General features: G+C 44.6%; 1 protein-coding gene across 3 annotated transcripts in view; it reads left to right on the plus strand.

Moving 5' to 3' along the window:
- The window catches only part of IGF1R (insulin like growth factor 1 receptor), a 278,119-nt gene that overhangs the window by 229,750 nt on the left and 24,144 nt on the right, over positions 1–24,225 (plus strand). For 2 of the 3 annotated variants that reach the window (XM_017886884.1, XM_017886886.1), the window contains 9 exons: positions 226–430; positions 5,692–5,975; positions 7,365–7,501; positions 8,020–8,179; positions 13,068–13,170; positions 13,747–13,817; positions 18,327–18,556; positions 18,820–18,930; positions 22,792–22,951. In XM_017886884.1, coding sequence (XP_017742373.1) covers positions 226–430; positions 5,692–5,975; positions 7,365–7,501; positions 8,020–8,179; positions 13,068–13,170; positions 13,747–13,817; positions 18,327–18,556; positions 18,820–18,930; positions 22,792–22,951 — 1,461 coding nt within the window. The remainder of the gene's footprint in view (positions 1–225; positions 431–5,691; positions 5,976–7,364; positions 7,502–8,019; positions 8,180–13,067; positions 13,171–13,746; positions 13,818–18,326; positions 18,557–18,819; positions 18,931–22,791; positions 22,952–24,225) is intronic. The other variant, XM_017886885.1, reaches the window with a different exon arrangement.

Genomic DNA, 24,225 nt, shown 5'->3' on the forward strand with positions numbered 1-24,225 from the left:
GAAATGGGTTTCACCATGTTGCCCAGGCTGGTCTCAAACTTCTGACCTCAGGTGATTCCCCCACTAAAGCCTCCCAAAGTGCTGGGATTATAGCCTTGAGCCACCGCATCTGGCCAAGACCAGCTATCTTCTTGATTAAAGGTGCTGAGAGCTATTATTTTTCTTCACAAGCGTGTATAGTGGCTTTCATTCCCACTCTTGTTTTGGCTTTTCTTTTCCGAGAAGACAAAATCCCCATCAGGAAGTATGCCGACGGTACCATCGACATTGAGGAGGTCACAGAGAACCCGAAGACTGAGGTGTGTGGTGGAGAGAAAGGGCCTTGCTGCGCCTGCCCCAAAACTGAAGCTGAGAAGCAGGCTGAGAAGGAGGAGGCTGAGTACCGCAAAGTCTTTGAGAATTTCCTGCACAACTCCATCTTTGTGCCCAGGTATCGAACTCATGTGAAATTTCACTTGGCAAAACCCACTGCTCAGGTGGGTTCTGTTGCCTTTCTCCCCACCAGGTAATGTGTAAGTCAGCAGCTGGGAGGTACGATACAGTAGCCATTGAGATGGAGCCAAAAAAGATGACAGGTTCGGTGAAGTGAGTCCCTGTGGAAGCCAGTCATCCCTGAAGGGAACAGGGACCAGGGCTTGGGTTGCTGGGGCCGCCGATGTGACAGGTGCTGCTGTCTCAGCCACAACCCCCTACAGAGAGCAGGTGGGCACCCTGTGGTAGAGGCAGGGAGGGGAAACTCAAAGAGTACTGAAATCTGCTGCCTGGTGAGAGGAAAGGCCAGGATCTGGGCTCATCTCTGCCCTTCCCAATTCTCTCTGCCGCCTCTCTCAGCCTGACAGAGGAGGAGTGAAGCAAGAGGGAAAAACATCAGAGTCTGTTGGAAGGGGCCTGACTTCAAAACATAGCCAGGCGCCACAGGCATCATTTACAAGTAGGTTTAGGAAGCAGTGTAGGGAGACAGCCTGCAGTGACTGTTTATTCCGTGGTTACTCTGCCTTTCAAAGCAACACAGCCCCTGCCCCAGGGTCTCTGCTCCTTTGCTGTGGTCTTGGTTTCTGGGGAGTGGGTACAAAAGCAGAAGAAAGTAAATGTTCATAGTAGCCAAATCCGGAAACAACCCAGTGTACATCAACAGGTGAGTGGCTCAACAAAATGGGCTCGAACCATACAGTGGAATATTATTCAGCCATAAAAAGGGAAGGAATTTCGATCCATGTCACGACACAGATGAACCTTGAAGACACCATGCCAAGTAAAACAAGGCCAGACACAAAAAGACAAATAGTGTATGATTTTATGTTGTGTGAAATATATGGAAAGGGCAAATGTATGGTGACAGAAAGTAGATTTGAGTTTACCAGGGGATGGGGATAGAGTGTGGAGAGGAATGGGAATTATTCCATAATTGATAGATTTTCTATTTGGAGTGATGAAAATTTTTGGAAATAGATGATGATGATAGTTGTACCATTCTATGAATGCAATTAATGCCACTGAATTGTACCCTTAAAATGATTAAAATGGCAAATTTTTGTCTTACATATATTTATTTTGTTTTAAAATTTTATTTTAACACAATAAAAAATGTTAAACAATTTTTGTTTTCCTTTCAAAAAAGGATTAGCCCAGTAGTGTGTGGGAAAGGAGATGGAAGCACAGTGGTATTCCCTGGCCCCCTCTTCATGTAAGATTATAGTGCAGATTTTGGAAACGACCTCGTGCCTGAAAACTAGGCCAAGAAGTTGGATTTAAATCAGCATGGTACCCATGAGTTGCCCACCTGCAGTCCCCACGGTGCCCCTGCTGCCAGTACCCCACCCAGCACGTTCCCTTCCCCTCACTGCCCCCAACTCTGAGAGGAGCCTGTGGTAGCTATTTGTTCTGCAATGACTCTGCCCTTATAGACTTTCTTAGGCTGTAACAACAAATGGTTTTTAAAGTGATTTTTTTTTTTCTGCCAAATGACCTTTTTGATATTTGCAAAATGGTTGAAATAGCTGTTTTGAGAAATCAGTAAAATGAAAAATAAAGACCGGTTAGAACTGGAGGCACTGTTTCCTTTTGAGAGTGAGCCTCTTCATTGCTTGGTGGCTTTCTTCCCCTCCCCTCCTCTCTCGAAGTTAAAACCACCAGAGCAGCTGGACGTGGTGGCTCATGCCTGTAATCCCAGCACTTTGGGAGGCTGAGGTGGGCAGATCACGAGGTCAGGAGTTCGAGACCAGCCTGGCAATGTGGTGAAACCCCATCTCTACTCAAGATACAAAAAATTAGCCAAGCGTGGTGGCACACACCTGTAATCCCAGCTACTCGGGAAGCTAAGGCAGGAGAATCGCTTGAACCGAGGAGGTGGAGGTTGCAGTGAGCTGAGATTGCGCCATTGCACTCCAGCCTGGGCAACACAGCAAGACTCCATCTCAAGGAAAAAGAAAAAAAAAAAAAAACCAGAGCTGTGAGAAGGGCCTGCGAGCCCCTCACGACCTCTCGCATCCTGCCCCGCTGGGGAAATCTTCTGCCTGTTGGTAGGTGACAGGGCTTTGAGTGTGAGTCTTGAGGTTCAGTGCCCAAGGCCATTTTCTTATCCAGGATATCTGTGTATCACTGGTGGTTCCTAGAAAGCAGAAAGTTTGAGGACTAGAAAGATTGCAAAGAGGTGTGGAAACTGGAACTCAATGAGGTTTGGTGACTTCTCCGACATCCTAATTAATTAAGAATCGGTCTGGGACCTGGTCCTCATTCCCACACACCAACTCTCTTTCCCTCCTCTTCTCCTCCATTGTGTTGCTTCTCGTGGTGCTTTCCACCTAGACCAGCAGAGGCTCAGCTCGTGGCAGCTCCTGCTGCCTGCCACATGGAAGGATGAATTTAGAGTGTCCCAAGCAGACTGGGTGGGAAGTTTGTTCATTCTCTATCAAAGGCCATTGGTTATGTTGCTGTCTTGTTCCACCAACCAGCAGGAGGTTTGGGTTGTGAGTCAAGGTTTTGGAAAGATTTTGCTGAAAGGCCCCTTGCTTTCAGTTGTAGTTACAAGGCAAGACCTGTTTTTTTCTCATCAGATGTGGAGCACAAGATTATGTGATGTGTGAAGGCAGAGCTGCGATTGACACTGATGTTATTAATGCACAGTGTTGGTGGTGTTGGGTTCAAAACAAGTTTTCTCTATTCCACTTGAAAAGTGTGTTTATCTGTCCCCCCAGTCCTTCGTTTCTGTCTCCTAAGACAAGTCCAACTTATGATTCTCCTTTTCATGGATGTATATAAAGACAATATTTTGTTCATGGTGAGAGGCCATACTTTATAAGAAGTTAATGTTTTTGTTTTTGTTTTTTTTGCCTCCTACTGAGTTCTGGCGGAGTTAGGTGAAGGAGTGTCCAGCTGACAGTATGATTGAATCATAAAGGCTGGCTTTCTGTCTTACAAGTGAAATGTCCGAAAATGGATTTGATTTCTTTCAATTCATTCTGAGAACAATTTATTTGTGGGATAAAACCAGTTAAGTAAGATTTAGTTCCTTATAAATTGTCCAGAATATCCTGTATGTTTTGAAGTAGAGTGGAAGCTAGAGTTTGTAAAACTAGTTTCTAAGTCAGTATTTGGCAGTAAATGCCTTTCTTTGACTACTGTCTTTATTTTGTAAATCACATAGTTTGGTTTAACTAGCTAAAATGTTGACAGATGTTGGAAAGTAAAAGGTTTTCCAATAGGGTTAGGTTGTATCATGGGGTGGAGTGGGGAAAGTTGGCAGTAATGTTTGCTGTTGGGCACATGATTTGGAAATGTAGTTGTTTACCAAAAAATGATGTATGAGCCATTGTGCTTCCCCTGTTCCTGCCTTCCAGATAATGTGCTGTATCACCTCCCTCCCCTTGTCACTGCCTTGATGTCATCAGCATTGAGAGCTGTGCAATCCCTAAAAGTGTAGTGTTGATAAACAACTACTGAATATACTTAATGATGTAATCCCAGTTAAACGTGGTGGGCTGGGCTAGGAGAGGGGTTTTGACACAGAATTACTTTGCAGTGCATCAAACCTAAGCAACTTCTGACAGACACAAGTGTATATTGTGTTGGTTTTGAAGGAAGGGCTGGAAATTTGTTGATGTGTTGACAAAGATTTCCGTGGCAGTACATGTGGTTTCTTGTGTTTTTCCCTTCCAGGAAGCTTGGTTAGCTGGTTGGTTGGTTTGCAGAGTGTGAGGATTGTGGATAATCAGCCTCATGTCCTTAACTCTTCCTTCCCCAGTATTGTGAAAGCAAATGTACATGCCCTGACCTTGTGGTTTTCTGCTCGTTAGAATGAGCCTATCTGTGTTGGGCAGTTTATGCCTTTGGTGGGACCCCCATGTGCCACTACACAAAGAAGGACCATGTTTTCTTCAGGGGAATCCATGGGCTGAGAAGACTAGGGAACCAGAGGCCCTTTCCCCAAGCCCCCTGCTCTCTCCTTCCCAGGTTCTGGCCTAAGGACCAGCCAGAAACCTGCCCAGCGTCAGCTGAACCTGCAAGTGGCTTCTGGGCTGCTCCGTTCCCTGTGTGAGCTTTCCCTCTCTGCTGCTGCTGCTGCTCTCTCCCCTCCATGGCACTGATGAGCTTCCCATGTTCTGGACTTTCTCATTTCCCTGGGCAGATGGAATTCATCCCATTTACTCCCTGCCTTTTGCCTATTCCTAAGACCAGTGACCCCAGCCAAAGGCCTCAGCCCTGTTTTCTCACCATTGGTCCATGGCTTACCTGAGGGTTGCCCTTTCTCCATCTGGGTGCTCCTCTTGTATTCTGTTTGTTTTTGTTGGTTCCTGTAAATATTAGGATTCTGTTTTAAGGTTTCTAGGGGGAGCCACAAAGCCCATTTTTTCATATTTGACCAAAGCAGCAATTAGAGGGTCACACCCTCATGCCTCATCTGCCCTTTTCGGTGTGAATGTCCTTTTTGTGATGACTTTATGCACTCCCTTTTGCTTTTTGGTTGTTCCAGTCCCCATTCAAATCCATGACAAAGACTCTGCCCTCTCATGGGCAGGACCTTGGTGAGGCCACAGGTGCTCACTGCTGAGTTGGGAGGAGGACTGGGTGGGCTTCAGGGACCTGCAGAGTGTAGCAAGCACAGATTCTTGGGGTTGGGGGTGGGCCCGCAGCAGAAGCTCCCAAGAAGAGACCTGAGGTCCGTGGAGCTGCTTGCTGCTAGGCTCCAGGCATCTTTATTTCCACAGTCAGAGCAGATCCAAGGAGCCACCACCATAGGCTTTCGTATCCCTCTGCTCCAGGTCTCTGGGGCCTCTGCCACACACCTCACCTCTCCCCTCCTGCCCTAATAAATCTTAGCACAGCTGGTAGGTTTGCCACCTTTAATGCTTAACCATAAGGTCTGTGACCAGATGGCTTGAGTGTTCTGATGACACAGCCAGGACTGCCTGGCCAAGAATGGCAGAGATACTGTTTGCCTCTAGGTAAAATCGAAGAACCACTCTGAGAGCCGGGGGTGGGGGTGAGAGTCTGTGTGCCCATTCTGACACTTGCAGAGTAGAGAAAGCAAGATAACGAGGAAGGACATCCCCATGATTCATGCATTCTTATCCAAGGGGGCTGAATAGCTCCTTCTATTCCATGGTTAAGATTCTTCTGTTACTCTTACTCAAGTCATAGAAAAGACGAAAGAGGTAAAAGCACTTAAAAGCCACATTTATCTCTTCCTTGCAGACCTGAAAGGAAGCGGAGAGATGTCATGCAAGTGGCCAACACCACCATGTCCAGCCGAAGCAGGAACACCACGGCGGCAGACACCTACAACATTACAGATCTGGAAGAGCTAGAGACAGAGTACCCTTTCTTTGAGAGCAGAGTGGATAATAAGGAGAGAACTGTCATTTCTAACCTTCGACCTTTCACATTGTACCGCATTGATATCCACAGCTGCAACCACGAGGCTGAGAAACTGGGCTGCAGCGCCTCCAACTTTGTCTTTGCAAGGACTATGCCCGCAGGTACGGTATATCCAGGTAGCCCCATTGCCACCTTCCTCACAACCTAGTGGAGAAGATGTGTTTTATGGACAAAGGGTCTGACACCCAGGGCCACGACCCTTAGACTCAGGCCTGCCTGCTAAATAACGTGCGATCATTGGCAGGTGGTGTGGTAGACCAGCTGCCTAGGGAACAGAGCCCATGCTCTTCTAGTGACACTACTCCCAGCCTGGTCTCTCTGTGGAACATACTGGGAGCAGGGAGCTGTCTGCCTGGTCCACCCTCCACCTGCTACTCGGTGCACATCGTGCACTCCCGCTGTCTTTTGCCCCTCTTGCGCACAAATCGGGTTGCCCCCTCCTGAGCTCTGACATATTCAGAGATGTCTCCAGTTAGTTGCCTTGATCCAGAGTAACCATTGCCCCTCAAGATCAACTCCTGGAGTAGCCTCCAGTCTTGCTTATTTAGCCTTTGGCTTTCCCTTGTTGTTAGACACCGCCTGTCACTCGGGCATTCATCTGTCTTTGAAGGTGGGTGCCTTCAAAGACAACAAGAACTGCCCTGTTCTTTAGGAAGCCTCAGGCGGTAGGAAGAGCATGGAGGTGATAGGAGTCTGGGGCTTGGGGTCCTCCTCGGTGCAGTTCTGGCACTGTAGTCCATTGTAGCATGCCTTGAGGCAATCATCAGGCTCCCTGCCTCAGTTTCCTTAGCTCTCCCAGGAGAGACATAGTCAACTGACCCGTCAGGTGCCTTTTGCAGCTGTAACTTTCCGTGACCTTTGCTCATCACCACTTTGTTCACTGCTTCAAGAAGCAAAAGCAAGAAAGGAACCACCACAAGGTCAATCAGCTGCTGGAGGAGTTGATGCCAGCAGGGAGAGCTTGCCCTGCTCTCAGCACCAGCCTCCCAGCAGCTTCCTCACAGGCTAAGCTTGGGGCCATCCTTTGTGCCTGTGTAAAAATTGCAGTTGCCGTGTGTAGCCATGGGCCACGGAAGGTCCCTGTCACAGCCGGCAGACCCCGTGCCCTGCTTCTGCTTATTCAGCATCTTTTCAGGGCTGCTTGTGTTTGATGGCTTCACAAAGCTTTCTTTTTTCAAGTGGTAGGCACAGAAGAGAAGAAAGTTACTTAGGTTGCCAAGATTTTCCTGCTGTGCTTGGCAGCAGGCTTTTTTTGTTGAAGGACTGGGGAGAAAGGAGGATCTTGTGGCATCTTGAGACGTGCAAGTTGTGGGGTTGGTGGGATTCTGAATCCTCCACTGTGTGTGAGCAGCCTGCTCAGGGGCAGTGTACGTGGCTGATCTCCATAGTCCTGCCCGCGTGGATTGGGGGGTTATTCTCAGGTCAGCCCAGTGTTGGCCTCCCTCCCTGGGAACCCAAATCCAACTTTGTCACTTGTTTAAATTGTACAGAAGGAGCAGATGACATTCCTGGGCCAGTGACCTGGGAGCCAAGGCCTGAAAACTCCATCTTTTTAAAGTGGCCAGAACCTGAGAATCCCAATGGATTGATTCTAATGTATGAAATAAAATACGGATCACAAGTTGAGGTAGGACTGGGGCCGTGGCCTGTGCCCGCATGTATGTATTTCCATCCATTGACAACATATGCTACCTGACTGCGCAGGATACCTCCTGGTTAGCATAGGAGTTAAAACAATAAAATACGTGCCAAGCTGGTGAGGATTGGGTCTTTCTACCCACTCCATACTCTCTAAGGAGTACTCCATAGAGGGCAAAGAGCCTTCAAGAAATGATTTCATTATATAAGATATATATATCTTATATGCCACAAGGATGGCATAGGCCAGATCAGTTCTAATAACTTTCAATCCTTCTGGAGTTCTTGGTGACAAAAATGTTTGGTTAAAGCTTTTGGGTGTACTTAAAGCTACCTGAAGATGACCTTTTAAGATTTGATTTCTTTATCTTTACTGACAGTCGGGATCATTGTTAGGTGGGAGGTCATATCAGGCAGCTGGAGCCCCCAGTGTGGTGAGTTTAGTTAGCAGGCCCCAGATTTCTCCTGCGTTCATGGGAAATTGACATGTATGTTTTATTTCCCCAGGATCAGCGAGAATGTGTGTCCAGACAGGAATACAGGAAGTATGGAGGGGCCAAGCTAAACCGGCTAAACCCGGGGAACTACACAGCCCGGATTCAGGCCACATCTCTCTCTGGGAATGGGTCGTGGACAGATCCTGTGTTCTTCTATGTCCAGGCCAAAAGTAAGGCATGTGGAGGGAGAAGAAGTGTGTAAAACTGAAAGCAGGGTGGTCCAGGATTAGGACAGCCTGAGTGTTTATGGCCCTCTTATTTCTGTTAAAATAGAGTTGGCCAGCTTTCAGAAGGGTCATGCTAAGGTGCCGGCACATACCAGCACTTTGTGTGAAAGCTTGGGCGGGGCAGATGGTGAGCTTTGGGCCCCTACCTCATGTGGCAGGAAGGGAGAGGAACTGAGCCTCTCTTTTGAGGTGGTGCAACCACTGGAGAGCCAGAGGAGACTGTTGCTTTCAACCTGGCTTATATTCAAAGACCTTTCTTTTTCTTGCTTTCTTTTTTTTTTTTTTTTTTTTTTACAAAAGACGTTTTATAAAGCATTGAATTGACCATTCCACCTCCTACTTGGTCAGTAAAACTAGATAGGGCTCAGATTCAGGGCTTGAAGTCCTAAGGGGTGAAAGGAACTCCAGAGGTCATCTGGTTCGGCCTGCTACAGGGCAGGAATTTCCATGGTAGCATCCTAGACCCTCCAGTGCCCTTTTAAAGCCCCCATGTGCCTTGGAAATGTACAGTGCTCACCCTTTGGTGCAGAGACGGAGGAATGTGAGTTTATGCTCAAGTCATTAACAAGAAAATTCTTAGGCTGTTCTGTGTGATGACTTCAGATTTTAAAACAAATTATAAGATGTATAAGTACAACAAGAGCCACATATTTGTTGTTTGACCAACAAAATTTAATATTTTGGTGAAATTATTTCTGTATTGAGTTTCTGTTATTTCTTATTAGAAACCCAGTTTTTAAGATTATTTCATGTTCATGGAATGGAATCAAATTTGGCATAACACATAAAATAGCAATGCAGCCTTGCTTAGTGGTAACACTTTTGGGTCTAGTGGGCTGATCTTTCCTGGTGTCCACATTTCTACTACTCAGATCTGGAGTTACATTAAAACATGCACTTGGCCTGGCGCAGTGGCTCACGCCTGTAATCCCAGCACTTCAGGAGGCCAAGGCGGGCGGATCACTTGAGGTCAGGAGTTTGAGACTAGCCTGGCCAACATGGTGAAACCCCGTCTTTACTGAAAATACAAAATTAGTTGGGGCAGTGGTGCAAGCCTGTAATCCCAGCTACTTGGGAGGCTGAGGCAGGAGAATCTCTTGAACCCAGGAGGCTGAGGTTGCAGTGAGCCAAGATCATGCCGCTGTACTCCAGCCTAGGCAACAGAGCAGGACTCCGTCTAAAAAAAAAAAAGAAAAGGAAAAAAAAAACACGCACTCAACAGGTCCAGCAATCTCACTTCTAGTGTATTTCCAAAGGCAATGAAATCGGTATGTCAAAGAGCTCTTTGCACTCCCGTGTTCACTGCAACACTTTGCAATGGCCAAGACATGGAATCCACCTAATGTCCATCACTATGTACATGAATGGGTAAAGAAAACCTGGTACATACACATTATAGAATACTATTCTACCATAAATTAGAAAAAAAAATGTCATTTGTGGCAACCTGGCTGAACCTGGAGGACATGATGTTAAGTTAAATAAGCCAGACACAGAAAGACAAATACCACATGATCTTACTGATAATGTGGAATCTAAAAAGTTAAGCTCATGGAGAGTAGAATGGAGGTTACCAGGGCTGAGGGTGAGGGAGCAGATTTGGGAATATGTTAGTCAAAGGATACAAAATTTCAGTTAGGAAGAATAAGTTCAGTAGATCCATTGTACAACATGATGACAGTTATAATGATGTATTCTTAAAAATTGCTGAGACAATAGATTTTAAGTGTTCTCACCAAACACACACAAAAAATGTGTTGTAATACATATGTTCATTAGCTTAATTCAGCCGTTCTACAGTGTATACATATTTCAAAACAATATGTTGTACATGATAAATATGTGCAATTTTTATTTGTGTATTAAAATTAACTAATAATAATTTAAAAAAAAGAAGGTCTCCAGTAGTCACCTGGTCAGCACCCAGTACTCTAATCTGTTTGTGATATCTGAAAATCCTAATACAGCAAAAGCAGGATGGGGGTGAATAGAACTGCAAATCTTGAGCTAACATTTTATGTGCCTGGCACTGTTCATGGGTTCAGGTTTTTAGAGGTAAATGGATGTTTAGGCAGATAATTTTGTCAATTAAAATAGTCAGAATTCTCCCATCTAGTCCAGTTAACCTAGTCTCACCAGTTAGTCTGTGTCACCTTTGCAACGCCTAGAACCTTCACAATATTCCTGCAACCTTGTCCAGAGTAGTGGCTTGCTTGCTTTCTCTCCCCAGCCTCCTTCCCTCCTCTTTTTCCTCCCTTCCTTCTTCTAGAAACAGAGCCTACCTGGTTTAGGGGTCTGTGATCTGTGAAACAGCAACCTTGGCTTCTGGGGTTGAGTGAACTCAGCTTGTTTTGGTGACATGACATGTTCCTGTCTGCCTATGCTGCTCCATTTTTAACCTTGTAAGTGCCAGGATGCCAGTGGGAAATCAGGAGTCCTTCTGATGGAATTTTTCCAGCAGATATTATCATATACTGCAGGGAAATTGAATCTACGTGCTGGCCTTACTGCTGAGAAATTTTTCCTTATGTCAGACAAGACTCTGTCCTACTACAGTTTAGTCTCATTTCCTCTTATTTAATCCTCAGAGGATATGGAAGGTTTGGAAGCTTTCAGCCAACTGCCTGCCTTTTAGGAACTCCTTGTGTGCCTGAATACTATTAAATTACTCCTCAGACTTCTCTTTTCCAGATGAAATAATCTCAGGTCTTTTGGCCTTTTCTTGTAGCCCAGTATCATACACCAATTTCCCAGCCATTTAATCATTTTGTTTTTCTCTGGATGTGTTCCAGTTTCTCCATGTCCCTCTTGAAATGTGAAACTCAAAAAGAACACCATACAGCCTGACCAGTAGTATAAGTGATACAAACAGCAGGCCTCAGTGGGGAAGAAAGAAAAAACTGCCAGCTTCCCCTTGGTAATGATCACCTGTGAGTGTTTTGAGGAATTATAAAATGCCGGAGACTGCATCCATTTTGAGAGATACAATATCAATAAAAATATCTTTTTTCTTCGATCAAAATACTTCTAATTTTAAAAATTAAAACAGCTTTAGTAGTCTTTAAAGAGTAACCATGATCACAGTTTTTAATGGCAAAATAATCATTGATAGGGAACTTATGATTAATGTTAACTTGATCCCCAGTGATTCCAAGCCCATTTCCGCATAGACATCTGTGCTTGGATGTCTCACAGAGGTCTCAGATTCGTTGTGTCAAAACCAAAATCACAGTTGTTGCCGTCAAAAGGCCTCTTCTCTCCTTTGCTGCTTAGCTCAGTCAGTGGCCTTGTAATCCATTCGTTACCCAAGCCAGGAACCTCACAGCATCCCTCACTCTTCTTTCTCTCCAGCCACCCCTTTTTCATTCCAACCCAAGCCTCATGGATTCTGCCTGTTAAATGTCTCTGGAATCCAGCCATCTATCACCACCAGCACTGCCACAGCTCATCCAGGTCACTCGCCCTGGGGGGATGGTATGAGCTATCATATTGTATGAGCCTCTTCCTGGGGCCATGACTTACCAAGCCAGATCATCTCTGTGAGTCTGTCTGGTGTATAAACAAGGATTGGTGACTTCTTTGTAGGTCTGAACTGAGTAATGCAGAGCATGCCCAGGAGACATGGCTTGTACCCCCAATTCTCTAAGACATGACAGTGCCTTCTCTTACTGCCAGATCCCTCAGTCAGTCCTCAGCACAGCCATTTCCCTGGAACTCCAATCTCATCAGTTCACTGCTGGGCCTGAAAGCTTTCACTGACTCCTTTTAATCTGCAGAATGAGGTTGAAACTGCTTAGCTTGGACAGGGTCCCTTATGAGCTGGCCCTGACATCTCTCCAGTATCATCATTTTCTAGGAAAGCCATTTCCCCACAACCCCCAAGAAAAGCATATCATAAAGAAGTTTTCCCTTGGGGAGGTTCCCTTGCCTCCCTTTTCTCCTCTCCTTTCCTCTCTGAATCCTTGCCATATGCGAAGTCCACTTTTCGAGTTGTCATGCTACCTGTTGACACTGATTTCCCATGTCCCACAGAATGTTTCAGGGTGTGGGTCCATGTCTCTGGTGCCCAGCCAGGCATCTGCCATACAAGTGCTGGTTCTGATGATCAGTGGTCTCTGTGGTCTTAGACTTGTAACAGGACTCAGATGTTTGCAGCAGCATTGGAAAGGGGTGCCATCCGGTGCGTGAATGTGTGTGTGTGTTTATTTTAAATTGTCTGTGGAACTATCTCAGAGATTAAGGCTGGCAGGACTTGATCTATACATAGATGTAGACTATACATAGATGTAAGAATTTCTGTTCATTTTATAAAAATGAATAGAAATTTTCATTCTATTTATTAGAAATAGAATGCTTGCTGCTGCAAGTATTTGAGTCCTTTTACAGGTGTGAGATCACAGAGACCCCTTACCGCCAGAACCAACACTTGTATGGCAGATGTTAGGCTGGGTACCAGGGACATGGACCAAACCCTGGAACATTATGTGGGATGTGGGAAATTAGTGTCAAATGTGTGCATTTTCACTAACAGTCATTAAACTGCATGCAAAGATTATTTTTCTTCAGTCTATCATTGAAACTATTACGCCAGAATATACTGTACTTTAAAAAATGAGTTTATGCCTCAGTCTGCACGTATTTACTCTTTTTTCAAATAATTGTTTGCCATGTTCTATTTCTGACACCATTTACCTTCAGGAATTCTTACCGTATGATGGGGAATAAATGAATATACAGGCATTTTTTTTCATACTTCTGACTGAATGTGAAAAAATGAAATGAGCAGATTCTTCACCTGGTGATATTTATCATTTCCTCCTCTTTGCTGCAGCAGGATATGAAAACTTCATCCATCTTATCATCGCTCTGCCTGTCGCTGTCCTGTTGATCGTGGGAGGGTTGGTGATTATGCTGTACGTCTTCCATAGAAAGAGGTCAGTGATGTGCAAAGTTATGACACTTTCTGTGGCAAAGTGGTTTGATGATTTGAATGTGAGTGAAGGTAATCTTTTTGAAGATTTCAAGGAAATATTTTATGGACTGGAAAACCTGATTTTCCCATCAAGTGTTCTTCCAGGAAAAGAGAACCTTTTCGAATGATTTTAACAACAGCCAAAATAATTTTTCGATAGTACAGACCTTCCCCTGGCTGGTTTCTCTGGTACACAGAACTGCTGCTGGTGCATGCTTTTCCAAACGTGTTGCACTAGCCCTCCCAATCAAATAAGCCTTTTTATTTCCAATGAAGTAAAGAAACAGATGTTTCTTAAAAAGCTCTAATTTCAGGCTACTGAGGAAGCCAGAAGATGTGTTAGCAAATGTCTGCTGGCCCACCCAGGCCTGAATTGGGAGTGTATACAAAAGCTGCTGTAAACAGTGAGCTCTCCCCATTCTCTTCTGCTGATACTGTGTGAGACAGAACAAATGAAACTGTTGTAGCAAAGATGGAAGTATATACAGAAATGTATGGAGGTGGGGTTTTGTTAACGTAAATTTAATATTTTTGACAGAAATAACAGCAGGCTGGGGAATGGAGTGCTGTACGCATCTGTGAACCCAGAGTACTTCAGCGCTGCAGATGGTAAGAGTCCGGGCCACCGGCACTGCTAGCGTTCAGGGGAGGTAGATCGGGAGCTTTCAGGAGGGTTGCTCATTCGGGAAAAGAAGGAGGTTTGCATTGTTTTGAGCTACCTTTGGCCTTGGACCTGTCTTCATTAATATATCTTTTTTTTTTAAATCAAAGTTTTTTAGCAGTTCAGTGAATATGTCAAAACTTGTGAACTGTATGGGGTGCCCCAAGGAAACACAGGCTTTGGAGATGAATGTGGCCAGCACAGTAATCAATTTATTTAATTGCTTGAGATGTTATGCTAGAATGAAAACAGCTTTTTAATTGTTAACATCTAGTCAGAGGATATGCTGCAGCTGACAAAACAGTCCTTTTAAACTAGTTTCAGCTTGAGTATTATCTCATTATAATTGTCTTTGATGAATTACAGCTCCGCTTTTTTTTTTAATCATGGAATTTTTCTGTCATTCCCTTCGACTAGGGTTATACGCTCATGGCTCATTCACGTTCCCTTTGGTAGTAACTAATGAGGGTCATTCAGTTAAGCGGCTGGGAAGGTCTGACATGGAAGTTGGGTGATCCTCACTGGTTATTTCCTTTTTTGCTCTTTTCTTTCTAGTATTTTTATATCCAGACCTTTTGAGTGAGTCGGATTAGAGTGAGGGGTTGGTCATTGAGTCCAGTGATACTAGGACCCTTAACTGGCACTTTGCTAGGGGCTTTTACAAACACCATCCCATTTGTTTCTTAAACCCCTGCAAAGTGGGTTTTCTTAATGCCCATCTGCAGGTGAAGAAATGAGCTCCTGAAGAAACTTGTGCAGGGTCACATAGCTAGACAGTTGAGAAGTCAGGAGGAGAATGGAATCACTGTGGAAAGGGCTGTGAGGTCCCCTGGGCAGGCAAGGAACTGGCCTGCAGGAGGGGCTGGACCGGATTCATCAAATGAATAAATAAGTGCATGATGTTGAGTGAGTATGTTTAGAGGAAAGTGTTTGCTGTCTTCTTGCCTCGGGAGAAGTGAAAGTAGATGCAGGAGATGTGAAATAAAGAGACATGATTATTGTAATTATTGTGGTCAAATGAGAAAACATAAGAAAATACTTTGATAATGTGAAAACACTGTTATACTGTGTAGGATTTTACTATGGTTTTTTTAATCATTTCTAATTCGGTTTATGGTTAAGTCAATCAAAAGCAGCCTCCTCTGAATGGGAATCAGGTGCAGAATAATAAGGACATTATTTCTGTCTACATAAAGATCTCACAAAGTTGGTTTCTTAATAGTATATATATGCATACATCTGTATGTTTGTGTATGTAAGGCAGAAAGAACATTCTGGACGGATGCACACCACACTTAAAAGAGTTGTTACTTGTGGAGAGGATCTTTCCCTTTAAAAAAAAAAAAAAAAAGCCAGATGTGGTTGCATGCACCTGTAGTCCCGTCTACTCAGGAGACTGAGATGAGAGGATTACCTGAGCCCAAGAGCTGCAATGAGCTAGAATCTCACCACTGCACTACAGCCTAGATTATAGAGCGAGACTGGCTCTTAAAAACCAAAATCCATCAAGAAGATAAATATGCATTGTTTGTATAAATAATAGCTTCTAAAAAAGAAAAAAACAGGAAGGGGGTCATCCCAGATAATGGAATTGATAGAAACAAGGCAAGACCACTTTCCCCCTCTGAGGGTGGACTGTGACCGTACCAGGGAAGCTATTCTGCCTTGAAATGCAGCACTAGAGGTTGGTGTGTGTAGTTTTTGACTATGACGTGTCCAGGAAGAGAAAGCATCAATACAACAAAATCAGATTCTCATGGTGACTTTAATTCACATTTTGTGTCCTTCTAGAATGCTTTCATGATATGTCTTGGTACTTCATTAAAACAAAAACAAACACTGCCACCCATGCCGACAGGTGGGAACAGTGTCACCTTATTTGAACTTAATTTATTCGGCCTTTGACAAGCACCTTATAGCCAGTATCCTCAAGGGGCAACAAAATGACATTGCAGTACAAAAGTGCTTTAAAAACTTGTTTTTCCCAAAGCTAATCTGCATGTCACCATTCTCCAGAGTACACTGAAAATCCCCTACAGGAAAGTGCTGATAACATTGAGCACGGAAACCACTCCTGGCTGGTGGCGCTGGGGACTGCTGCTTAAAGTCAGAGCTGCTGGGTTGAATGTAGAGAAAAGGATTGAGGGTATTGACTTCAGAGATCTCCCAGGGAATGAATGTGATTGGTTTTAACTCCATGTTTTATGGCAGGCGAAATAGTTAATTCTGATTAAAAGCAAGCCTGGATTCTCAGAGATAAATGGCTGGAGACAATGAACTCTGCACTTTCTGAGGGGCATTGTGAAGAGCCTTATCTCCTGGGTTGTCTTGCATACTTACTCTCCTCTGACAAGCACCCCCCTCTTCTTCAGGGGTGCAAGCCACCTATGCCAGCTGGAGGGCAGAGTTCCATTCGTGAAATCCTTGAGACATATGTACTGTAAAGTACAAAAATGTATAGGAAAGAAAACTGAAGATGATTAATAAAGTTCATATTGGACACCCCTCAGAGGTCTAAATTGATGGTGCCCCACCTGGGCCTAATTTATAATAAACATCTGTCCTTTTAGACATCACTTAAGGGTCGATAGTTGGGATATGGAGATGTTGGGATACAGTTATCAGCCTCTCACATCCAGCCACAGGCCCAGGGTCAGCATCTGAAAGCATTAAAGCAAAAACAGGCACCATCTCCACTTCCTTTCTGAGCCAGGACCACCTCCTTCCCACAGTCAGTGTGTGGTAGAGCCTGGTGGCAGGTCCCGGCAGGCAAGGACATTAGCACACAGCATCAGAGGAATTACTGATGTTTCATATGGATCTTATGGAATAGGTTGATTTTATTTTCATTTTTACCCTACCCATTTGGAGATGTAGAATAAAGCCTCTGGTTTTGTTTTCTTTCTGATCTTTTTTCTTCTTTTCTGTTTGTTTTGCCTTCATTCCTGCCTAAAAATATTTGTTTATTCATTCGTTCGTTTTTTTGAGACAGGTTCTCACTCTGTTGCCCAGGCTGGAGTACAATGGTGTGCTCTCAGCTCACTGTAGCGTCAACCTCCTGGGCTCAGGCAATTCTCCTGCCTCAGCCCCCTGAGTAGCTGGGATTCCAGGTGTGTGCCACCACACCTGGCTAATTTTTTAATAGAGATGGTGTTTTGCCATGTTGCCCAGGCTGGTCTCAGATTCCTGGGCTCAAGCAATCCTCCCATCTTGGCCTGCGATTACAGGCATGAGCCGCCGCACACGGCCTATTTATTTTCTTAAACCAGATCGAATCTAAACAGAAACTGAAGAAGAAATCCTATTCAGGCTTGGTATTTATTGTGCATTCCTCCCAAATCTTTACTCATTGCCAAAGGTCCTCCTGAGTTCACAGAACCCAGGCCAGAGCCCTGGAAACGCCTCTGCTCATCAGCTGCCTAATTGCCTCTCTACACTGGGCACCACCAAGTCTCTCCCTCAGTCTCAGAGCTCAGTTGCTTCTGCACCTCATCAGGGATCCAGCCATCAAAGCCAAGGCTGGGGACACTTTGATTAGAGTAATCCTACCAATAATGCAATTCACCTTTGTAACTGCAAATTTTCTAGTAGCTGTATTTTTTAAAAGTAAAAAGAAACAGATCAAATGCATTTTAATAATGTTTTTAGTTCAAATAATATGTTTTATTTAACCCAGTATAGCCAAAATATCCATTTTAACATGTAGTCAGTATTAAAGTTACCTAAATATTTCACTTTTTTTTTTTTTTGGCTGGTCTTTGAAATCCCATGTGTATTTTATTTACACTTACAGCATGTCTCAAATTGGACTAGCCACATGGAGTGCTCAGGAGTCCCATGTAGGGACCAGCTACCGTGTTAGATAGCCCAGGCATAGCATCTGTGTTGTGGGCCCTGACACCCCTTTTGGATTCATCCAGGAAGTAGGACCTCACATGCACCATCATCACCTCTCACATGCGACTCTGACCTTTTTCCCAACCCAGCGTAAGAACTCTTCCCTCTCGCTTCTGCTCTCCTCCTTTTCACATCTGCATTCTAATCTGTTGGTGAAGATGGGTACAATCCTGCTTGACCATTTCATTCAGTTTCTCTATCCCCTATGGTTAATTTGTTTTTTTCAAAAATGTATTTTTATATGATGAAATTTTAAAAAACAACTGCTTTCTTTCCTATACTGGACTTCTTTAGTTTGTTCTGGTCCTTATATCTGTTAGTATCCTCAGATTATCTTGAAATCCTCAGAGATTTGAAATACTAGTACTGACTGTACAGTTTCTTACTCAAATTGATAGCATGTGGAAAGTTGAGAGCAAGCCATGCCATGGCTCCCTGGTATTCTCCTTCGTGGGTTTAAGGAAGCAGCATTTTACATTCTTTGGCTTAGAGTTCCCCCAAAGCACGTTCTGTCTAAGGGCTTGTTTCTGTACCTGCTTTAATTACGGTTTCTTCTCCAGTGTATGTTCCTGATGAGTGGGAGGTGGCTCGGGAGAAGATCACCATGAGCCGGGAACTTGGGCAGGGGTCGTTTGGGATGGTCTATGAAGGAGTTGCCAAGGGTGTGGTGAAAGACGAACCTGAAACCAGAGTGGCCATTAAAACAGTGAACGAGGCCGCGAGCATGCGTGAAAGGATCGAGTTTCTCAACGAGGCTTCTGTGATGAAGGAGTTCAATTGTCACCATGTGGTAAGAGAAAGTTCCTGAAAAGCCAAAATGCTGCACAGGAAGAGGGTATCACACAAGCCCCTCAGTGTGTTCTTGGCTACATATACCCGTGGGTTTGGTGTCTTGCCTTTGCCTTCTGGATAGTTACCCCATTACCTCACTGTTACCTTCCGACCCCTATGCTCAGACTAGGCCATAGCACCACAGAGACAGTTCCAGACAACACAGGCACCAGCAAGGGCCACCCTGACCCTCTCAGTCTTTCTCTTTTTGATTCCTCCCAGGTGCGGTTGCTGGGTGTGGTGTCCCAGGGCCAGCCAACGCTGGTCATCATGGAACTGATGACACGGGGCGATCTCAAAAGTTATCTCCGGTCTCTGAGGCCAGAAATGGAGGTCAGTTTTCATTTCCACCAGTATTACGTGTTGCCTTGTCTAGCTGTCTTTCCTTTAGAACCTCTCTGCAAGGAAATGCTGTGTCTTTAAATCAGTTTACTTTTCCAGCGTCCAGTGTTTCTTACTGCATGCTCGGTTATAGGTCATTTGTGCAAAGGATTTCCCCAACTAGAGTCAGATGCTGATCTTTGTGAGGGGAACTTCCTGTCCCTTGGATCCCCTCTGCTAAGCCCCTCTGTGCCTTTGTTCCTGCATTCCCTCTGCCCCCAGTCCCCTCCCCACATCAGTGTCCACCTGCCAAGCCAGGCCAGTGCCACTCTTTCCTCGAAGTTTTCCTGTCCCACTCCAGTAACCATCTCCTCTGCTAACTTCTCGATGCGCTTGACTCATGTCCTTGCATGCATTCTCTCTCGTTGTGTTGTGTTGTGTTGTTGTGGGAGTGTGTCCCCCCCCTCCACCCCGTTGTGTTTAGCTTTTCATGTCAGTCCAAACATGTGGCTCGGGGCCGCATTTGTGGCAGGCACTCTGTCAATAAATGTGTGTTACAGTTGAAGGTTAAGCTGCCTGGATTCTTGCCCTTGCATCTGAGAAGTTGCTGGGTGATTTCCTACCCAGCTCTGTGCACAAGGTGTTCACCCATTCATAAACCTACTCCCCACACACAGTCCCCTTCCTCGACATTGTTGGTGGTCCTTGTCTTTGCCACTGGGAATCTGGTTTCCTCAGACTCTACGTCCACCTTTCAGGATTGATCCAGGGTCAATGTCTTGCATGCACTTTTGAATGAATGATCCCACCTCAGTGGCAGGATTTCTGCTTAGTTTCCTAAAAATTTCACTTTAGGTTATGAGCTTCAAATTCTAAACCTGCTGAAGTCCTGTGCAATTTTTCGTTAGTCACCGTGTTATCTCCCCACTCGGTAGTATTAACCCACAGGCCAGCTTTTTAACATACGCAGGCATGACTTTTGAGTAATTAATTCTACAGATAAGCTGGGAGATAAATGCTGAGAAATAAAGCCAGCAACAGTTAACTGTGTTTTCATTTGGCTGCCTCCATGGGTTCGAAGTCCTCATTTTGACCCTTATTTTGCTACTTACGGGGAAGCAGTGTGTCTGCTTTTATTCCTTAGATGCAGTAACTTCCCCTTCTCGGCCCCTTTGGAAGTTCTTTTGCCGTTCTTCATTTGAGCTTTTTTTTTTAATGTGCTTTGAATCGGCAACTTAATCGTCTTCCAAGTGACAGTTTCTTAATTTTAGTTCCAAACACCTGTTCATGTATGACTTCATTTATTTGCAGCACATGGTGTTTGGGGCCAAGTGTGGACTGGGGCTCCAAGCAGGGTGGTTTACAAAACTCCCACCCTCTGTTCCGCCAAGTATTGGTACCCAGCACCCCTGGGTGTTAGTGCCTCTTCCTGGTTCACTCACTCACTTTCTGTCTCTCTCTCTTTCTCTCTGTCTCTCTCGCTCTCTTTCTTTCTCTTTCTTTCTCTTCTTTCTTTTCTTTCTTTTCTTTCTTTCTTTCATTCTGTCTTTCTGTCTGTCTGTCTTGATGGAGTTTTGCTCTGTTGCCCAGGCTGGGGTGCAGTGGCGTGATCTCAGCTCACTGCAACCTCCACCACCCAGGTTCAAGCGATTCTCCTGCCTCAATCTCCCAGGTAGCTGGGTTTACAGGTGTGCACCACCATGCCCAGCTAATTTTTGTATTTTTAGTAGAGACGGGGTTTCACCATGTTGACCAGGCTGGTCTTGAACTCCTGACCTCAGGTGATTCACCCACCTCAGCCTCCCAAAGTGCTGGGATTACAGGTGTGAGTCGCTGTGCCTGGCCCTTGGTTCACTTTAATACACAAAACAGCATGAAGGAGAAAAGCTTGATGAAACAGGTGACTGGAGAGTTGGCAGAGTATTTCTTGCCAGCATCGTTTGAGGCACCTCTGAAAAGTCCGAAACTTACTCCCTTCCTCCCGTTTCAGGCACAGAATAAAAATTCAGAACATGTGGCCTCGGTCGTGGCTCTGCGGCTGGCTGCCTGTGGTCCTCAGCCAGCCACTACAGGTTCCTGGGCTTCAGTATCCTCAATATAAAATAAGAGGGTGGGACAAGATTATTGAAGTCCCTTTCAGAACTAAAATTCACCTTTAGATTGGTCAGATTTAAATTTTTTTTTTCTAGCTCATGTCAGGTATTAAAATGTGCATGCTTACCCTGCAGTTTCATTATATTCTGTCTGCTCCCCCGACCAAGATTCACTTTTTTCTCACTAAGCGTACGTGTATGTGTATACTTGCCTTAAATAGCTCTAACCAAATTAAAGATTTCTGCTAAGACGAATGAAAGAATGGCAGTGCAACACCATAAACTGACAAAATTTCAGCACTCTCTCTTTCTCTGTGCTTAAAGTTGAGTGCTTTTGTTGATTCTTTTGTTCACGGCGATTATAAATGACCACTTCATAACACATATACGTCATATTGTAATATTCAAGTATTGTGAGCGTAAACTTTACGTTTCACATGCATATTTTCTAATGCACCACACATATCTAAAGCCCTAAAAAGTAGTGATTTGGACTTACCCTCAGTGACTTAAAGTCACTTCCCCAGATAACCACGTGATAAGTATTTTAAGTCACCAAGAGACTGCTTTGACAGCCTGTTCAAAATTCAAAGGTTTCTGTCACTGAGTGTAGAGAACCAACCCAGAAGTACTGCAGAGTTGTTATACTGATTCCAAATACTAGCTTTCAGTAGAAACTAGCACCTCGCAGGGCAACAGCCACCATCCACTGAGCATTGACTACGTGCCAGGCACCACTGGGTACTTTCTGTGCGTGGCCCCAGGTCATCTTCTAATCAGTGAAACCATCGTGATACCCCATGTGGAAGAGCCTGGGCATGCTCATCCGGTGGCCAGCCTACAGGTTTGAGACCTATCAGAGCCCTGTGGCTTTGCAGTGTTGTATGAGATGCTTTGCGGTCAAGAAAACCAAGGTAAAGTCTGTTGCACTTGGATATGCGAAAGTAAAAGGTAGCGTGAAAATTAGGGACTAGTGATTGTTTTAGGATGGAGAAACTTGGGCATGTTTTATATAAAGCTTTTTTCTAAATGGATGTATTATTTAGGGGTAATTGTTTTTAATTCCAAAGCCAGCATGTTGCTGTCCTCTGCAAACAGGAGATGCTTATCCATGTTACTTATTCCTGGTCTCCTCCAAGATAAGCTCCAGCTGGACTTCAGTTGTCAAGGGCTTGTCTTCCATAATGCCCACAGAAAATAATAATGCCACACTGTAAGGTGAAAAGAGTAATCCTGGTATTTTTGTATTTTAGAAGAAGGTTGAAGGGAAAGAAAAGGATTAAATAAGTTATAATGATGCTTTTATGGGAAACAAAATATACCATGTCTATTTGGAAACACATTTGCTTACTTCCACACAGCCTTTGTAATGTGCTCTCCTTCCTCTTATCTGTACTTTGGTGATGGAAATAAAAGGAACATATAAACGAATAGTAATTTGAGTAACTGAGAATCCTTACTACCAAAAATTGCTTGTTTCACTTTAAAAAATTTTTTGCCCTACCCAAAATAGAAACTGCTGGTCCTAGAGAGAGCAAACTGGTGTTTCCCTCGGCAGCTCTGTGATGTGGTCAGGGAGCAAGCGCAGATAAACTTGCAGGAGCACACAGGTGCCATGCTCTCCATGATGGTTTGTTCCTTCCGAGCAAGTCCTGGTTTCTTAGCATAAACAACCCACGGCGCCCAGATTGGACAAAGATGATCTGCAAACCTCAAAAGAAAACTGGCATGGAAAAAAAAACCCAAAATTCTCATGTGAATTTTTTTTAATCTCCAACAGAATAATCCAGTCCTAGCACCTCCAAGCCTAAGCAAGATGATTCAGATGGCTGGAGAGATTGCAGACGGCATGGCATACCTGAACGCCAACAAGTTCGTCCACAGAGACCTTGCTGCCCGGAATTGCATGGTAGCCGAGGATTTCACAGTCAAAATTGGAGGTGTGTCCTTAGCTTTCCAGATCTGAGCAAGAACTAAACTCACAGGTGTTTTGAGGACCTTGTTGGCATTAGTCTGCCCCTGGAGAGGTTTTCTAGTGTGTCCCTTGAGTGCACGGACTCTTTCTTGGGAATGATATGATCGTCTCCAGTTGATGGTCACAAACCTGGCGTGGTTGGTCCCAGTGCTGATCGCTCGTGGACATGGTGGTTCAGCTACTGGGCATGGTCCCTGAGGCTGCCTCTCCAGATATTTGAGGCATTTCTTGGTAGGACACATCTTAGCATTGGTTACAGACATAATCAAGACAGTGTCTTCGGGAGATTTTGACTTGGGAATAAAACTCATTGTCCAACCTTGCATTCATCCCTCAAATTTTCCTAGCTTATAAGGAGCATTGCTCCCCTTCCAGGGGTCCACATTGTTTTCTAAGAGGCGAGCTGTTGAAGCCTCTGCACAGAGCAGGAGAAGTGGCAGGAGCTGGCATGGCACTGCCTTAGGTGAGGGACGATCACTGCTCACTGGGTTTCACAGCCAGGGCCGGCCAGCCTCCAAGCTCTCGACCACTCTCTCACAACACTTACGGTCCTGCTCTTAGCTGAGCAGCCTACCGGTTAGACCCCCTTGTTGCCACCACCCACTGTCACACCGGAAAAGGGGTTGGATTGAATTTCTGAGCAATGGTTAAAACCCACTTCAGCCTTTAGATTTGTGTTTTTACTTTGATCTTTTAATCTGCCTAATAAAACACACATAACATCAGGGCTGCTCAGGAAACCACTACTTTTACCAGGATTCTCATCTTCCCACTATGATATGATGATAGTTTAGAAAAATACCAAATATTTATCCTGAGAAATTGCAGGGGAGATTTAACACCCAAAAGAAGCTATTTCAAATGGACCTCTGTGTCTAGTTCTTGAGCTGCCTTTTCTGGAAGTGTTCGCCTTCCTTTAGTAACATATTTTTTTCTTTTAGTAGTGATTTTTAAATGAAATGTTTTAGCACCTTTAGTGAACAATTAGAATCTTTTAGAGAATGGTTTCTTTTTTTGAGACGGAGTTTTGCTCTTGTTGCCCAAGCTGGAGTGCAATGGCGCAATCTTGGCTCACCACAACCTCCACCTCCCAGGGTCAAGCCATTCTCCTGCCTCATCCTGCTGAGGAGCTGGGATTACAGGCGCATGCCACCACACCCAGCTAGTTTTTTGTATTTTTAGTAAAAACGGGGTTTCATCATGTTAGCCAGGCTAGTCTTGAACTCCTGACCTCAGGTG

This window comes from Rhinopithecus bieti, unplaced genomic scaffold (assembly GCF_001698545.2).
Source record: "Rhinopithecus bieti isolate Rb0 unplaced genomic scaffold, ASM169854v2 scaffold_15821, whole genome shotgun sequence".
Lineage (NCBI taxonomy): Eukaryota > Metazoa > Chordata > Mammalia > Primates > Cercopithecidae > Rhinopithecus > Rhinopithecus bieti.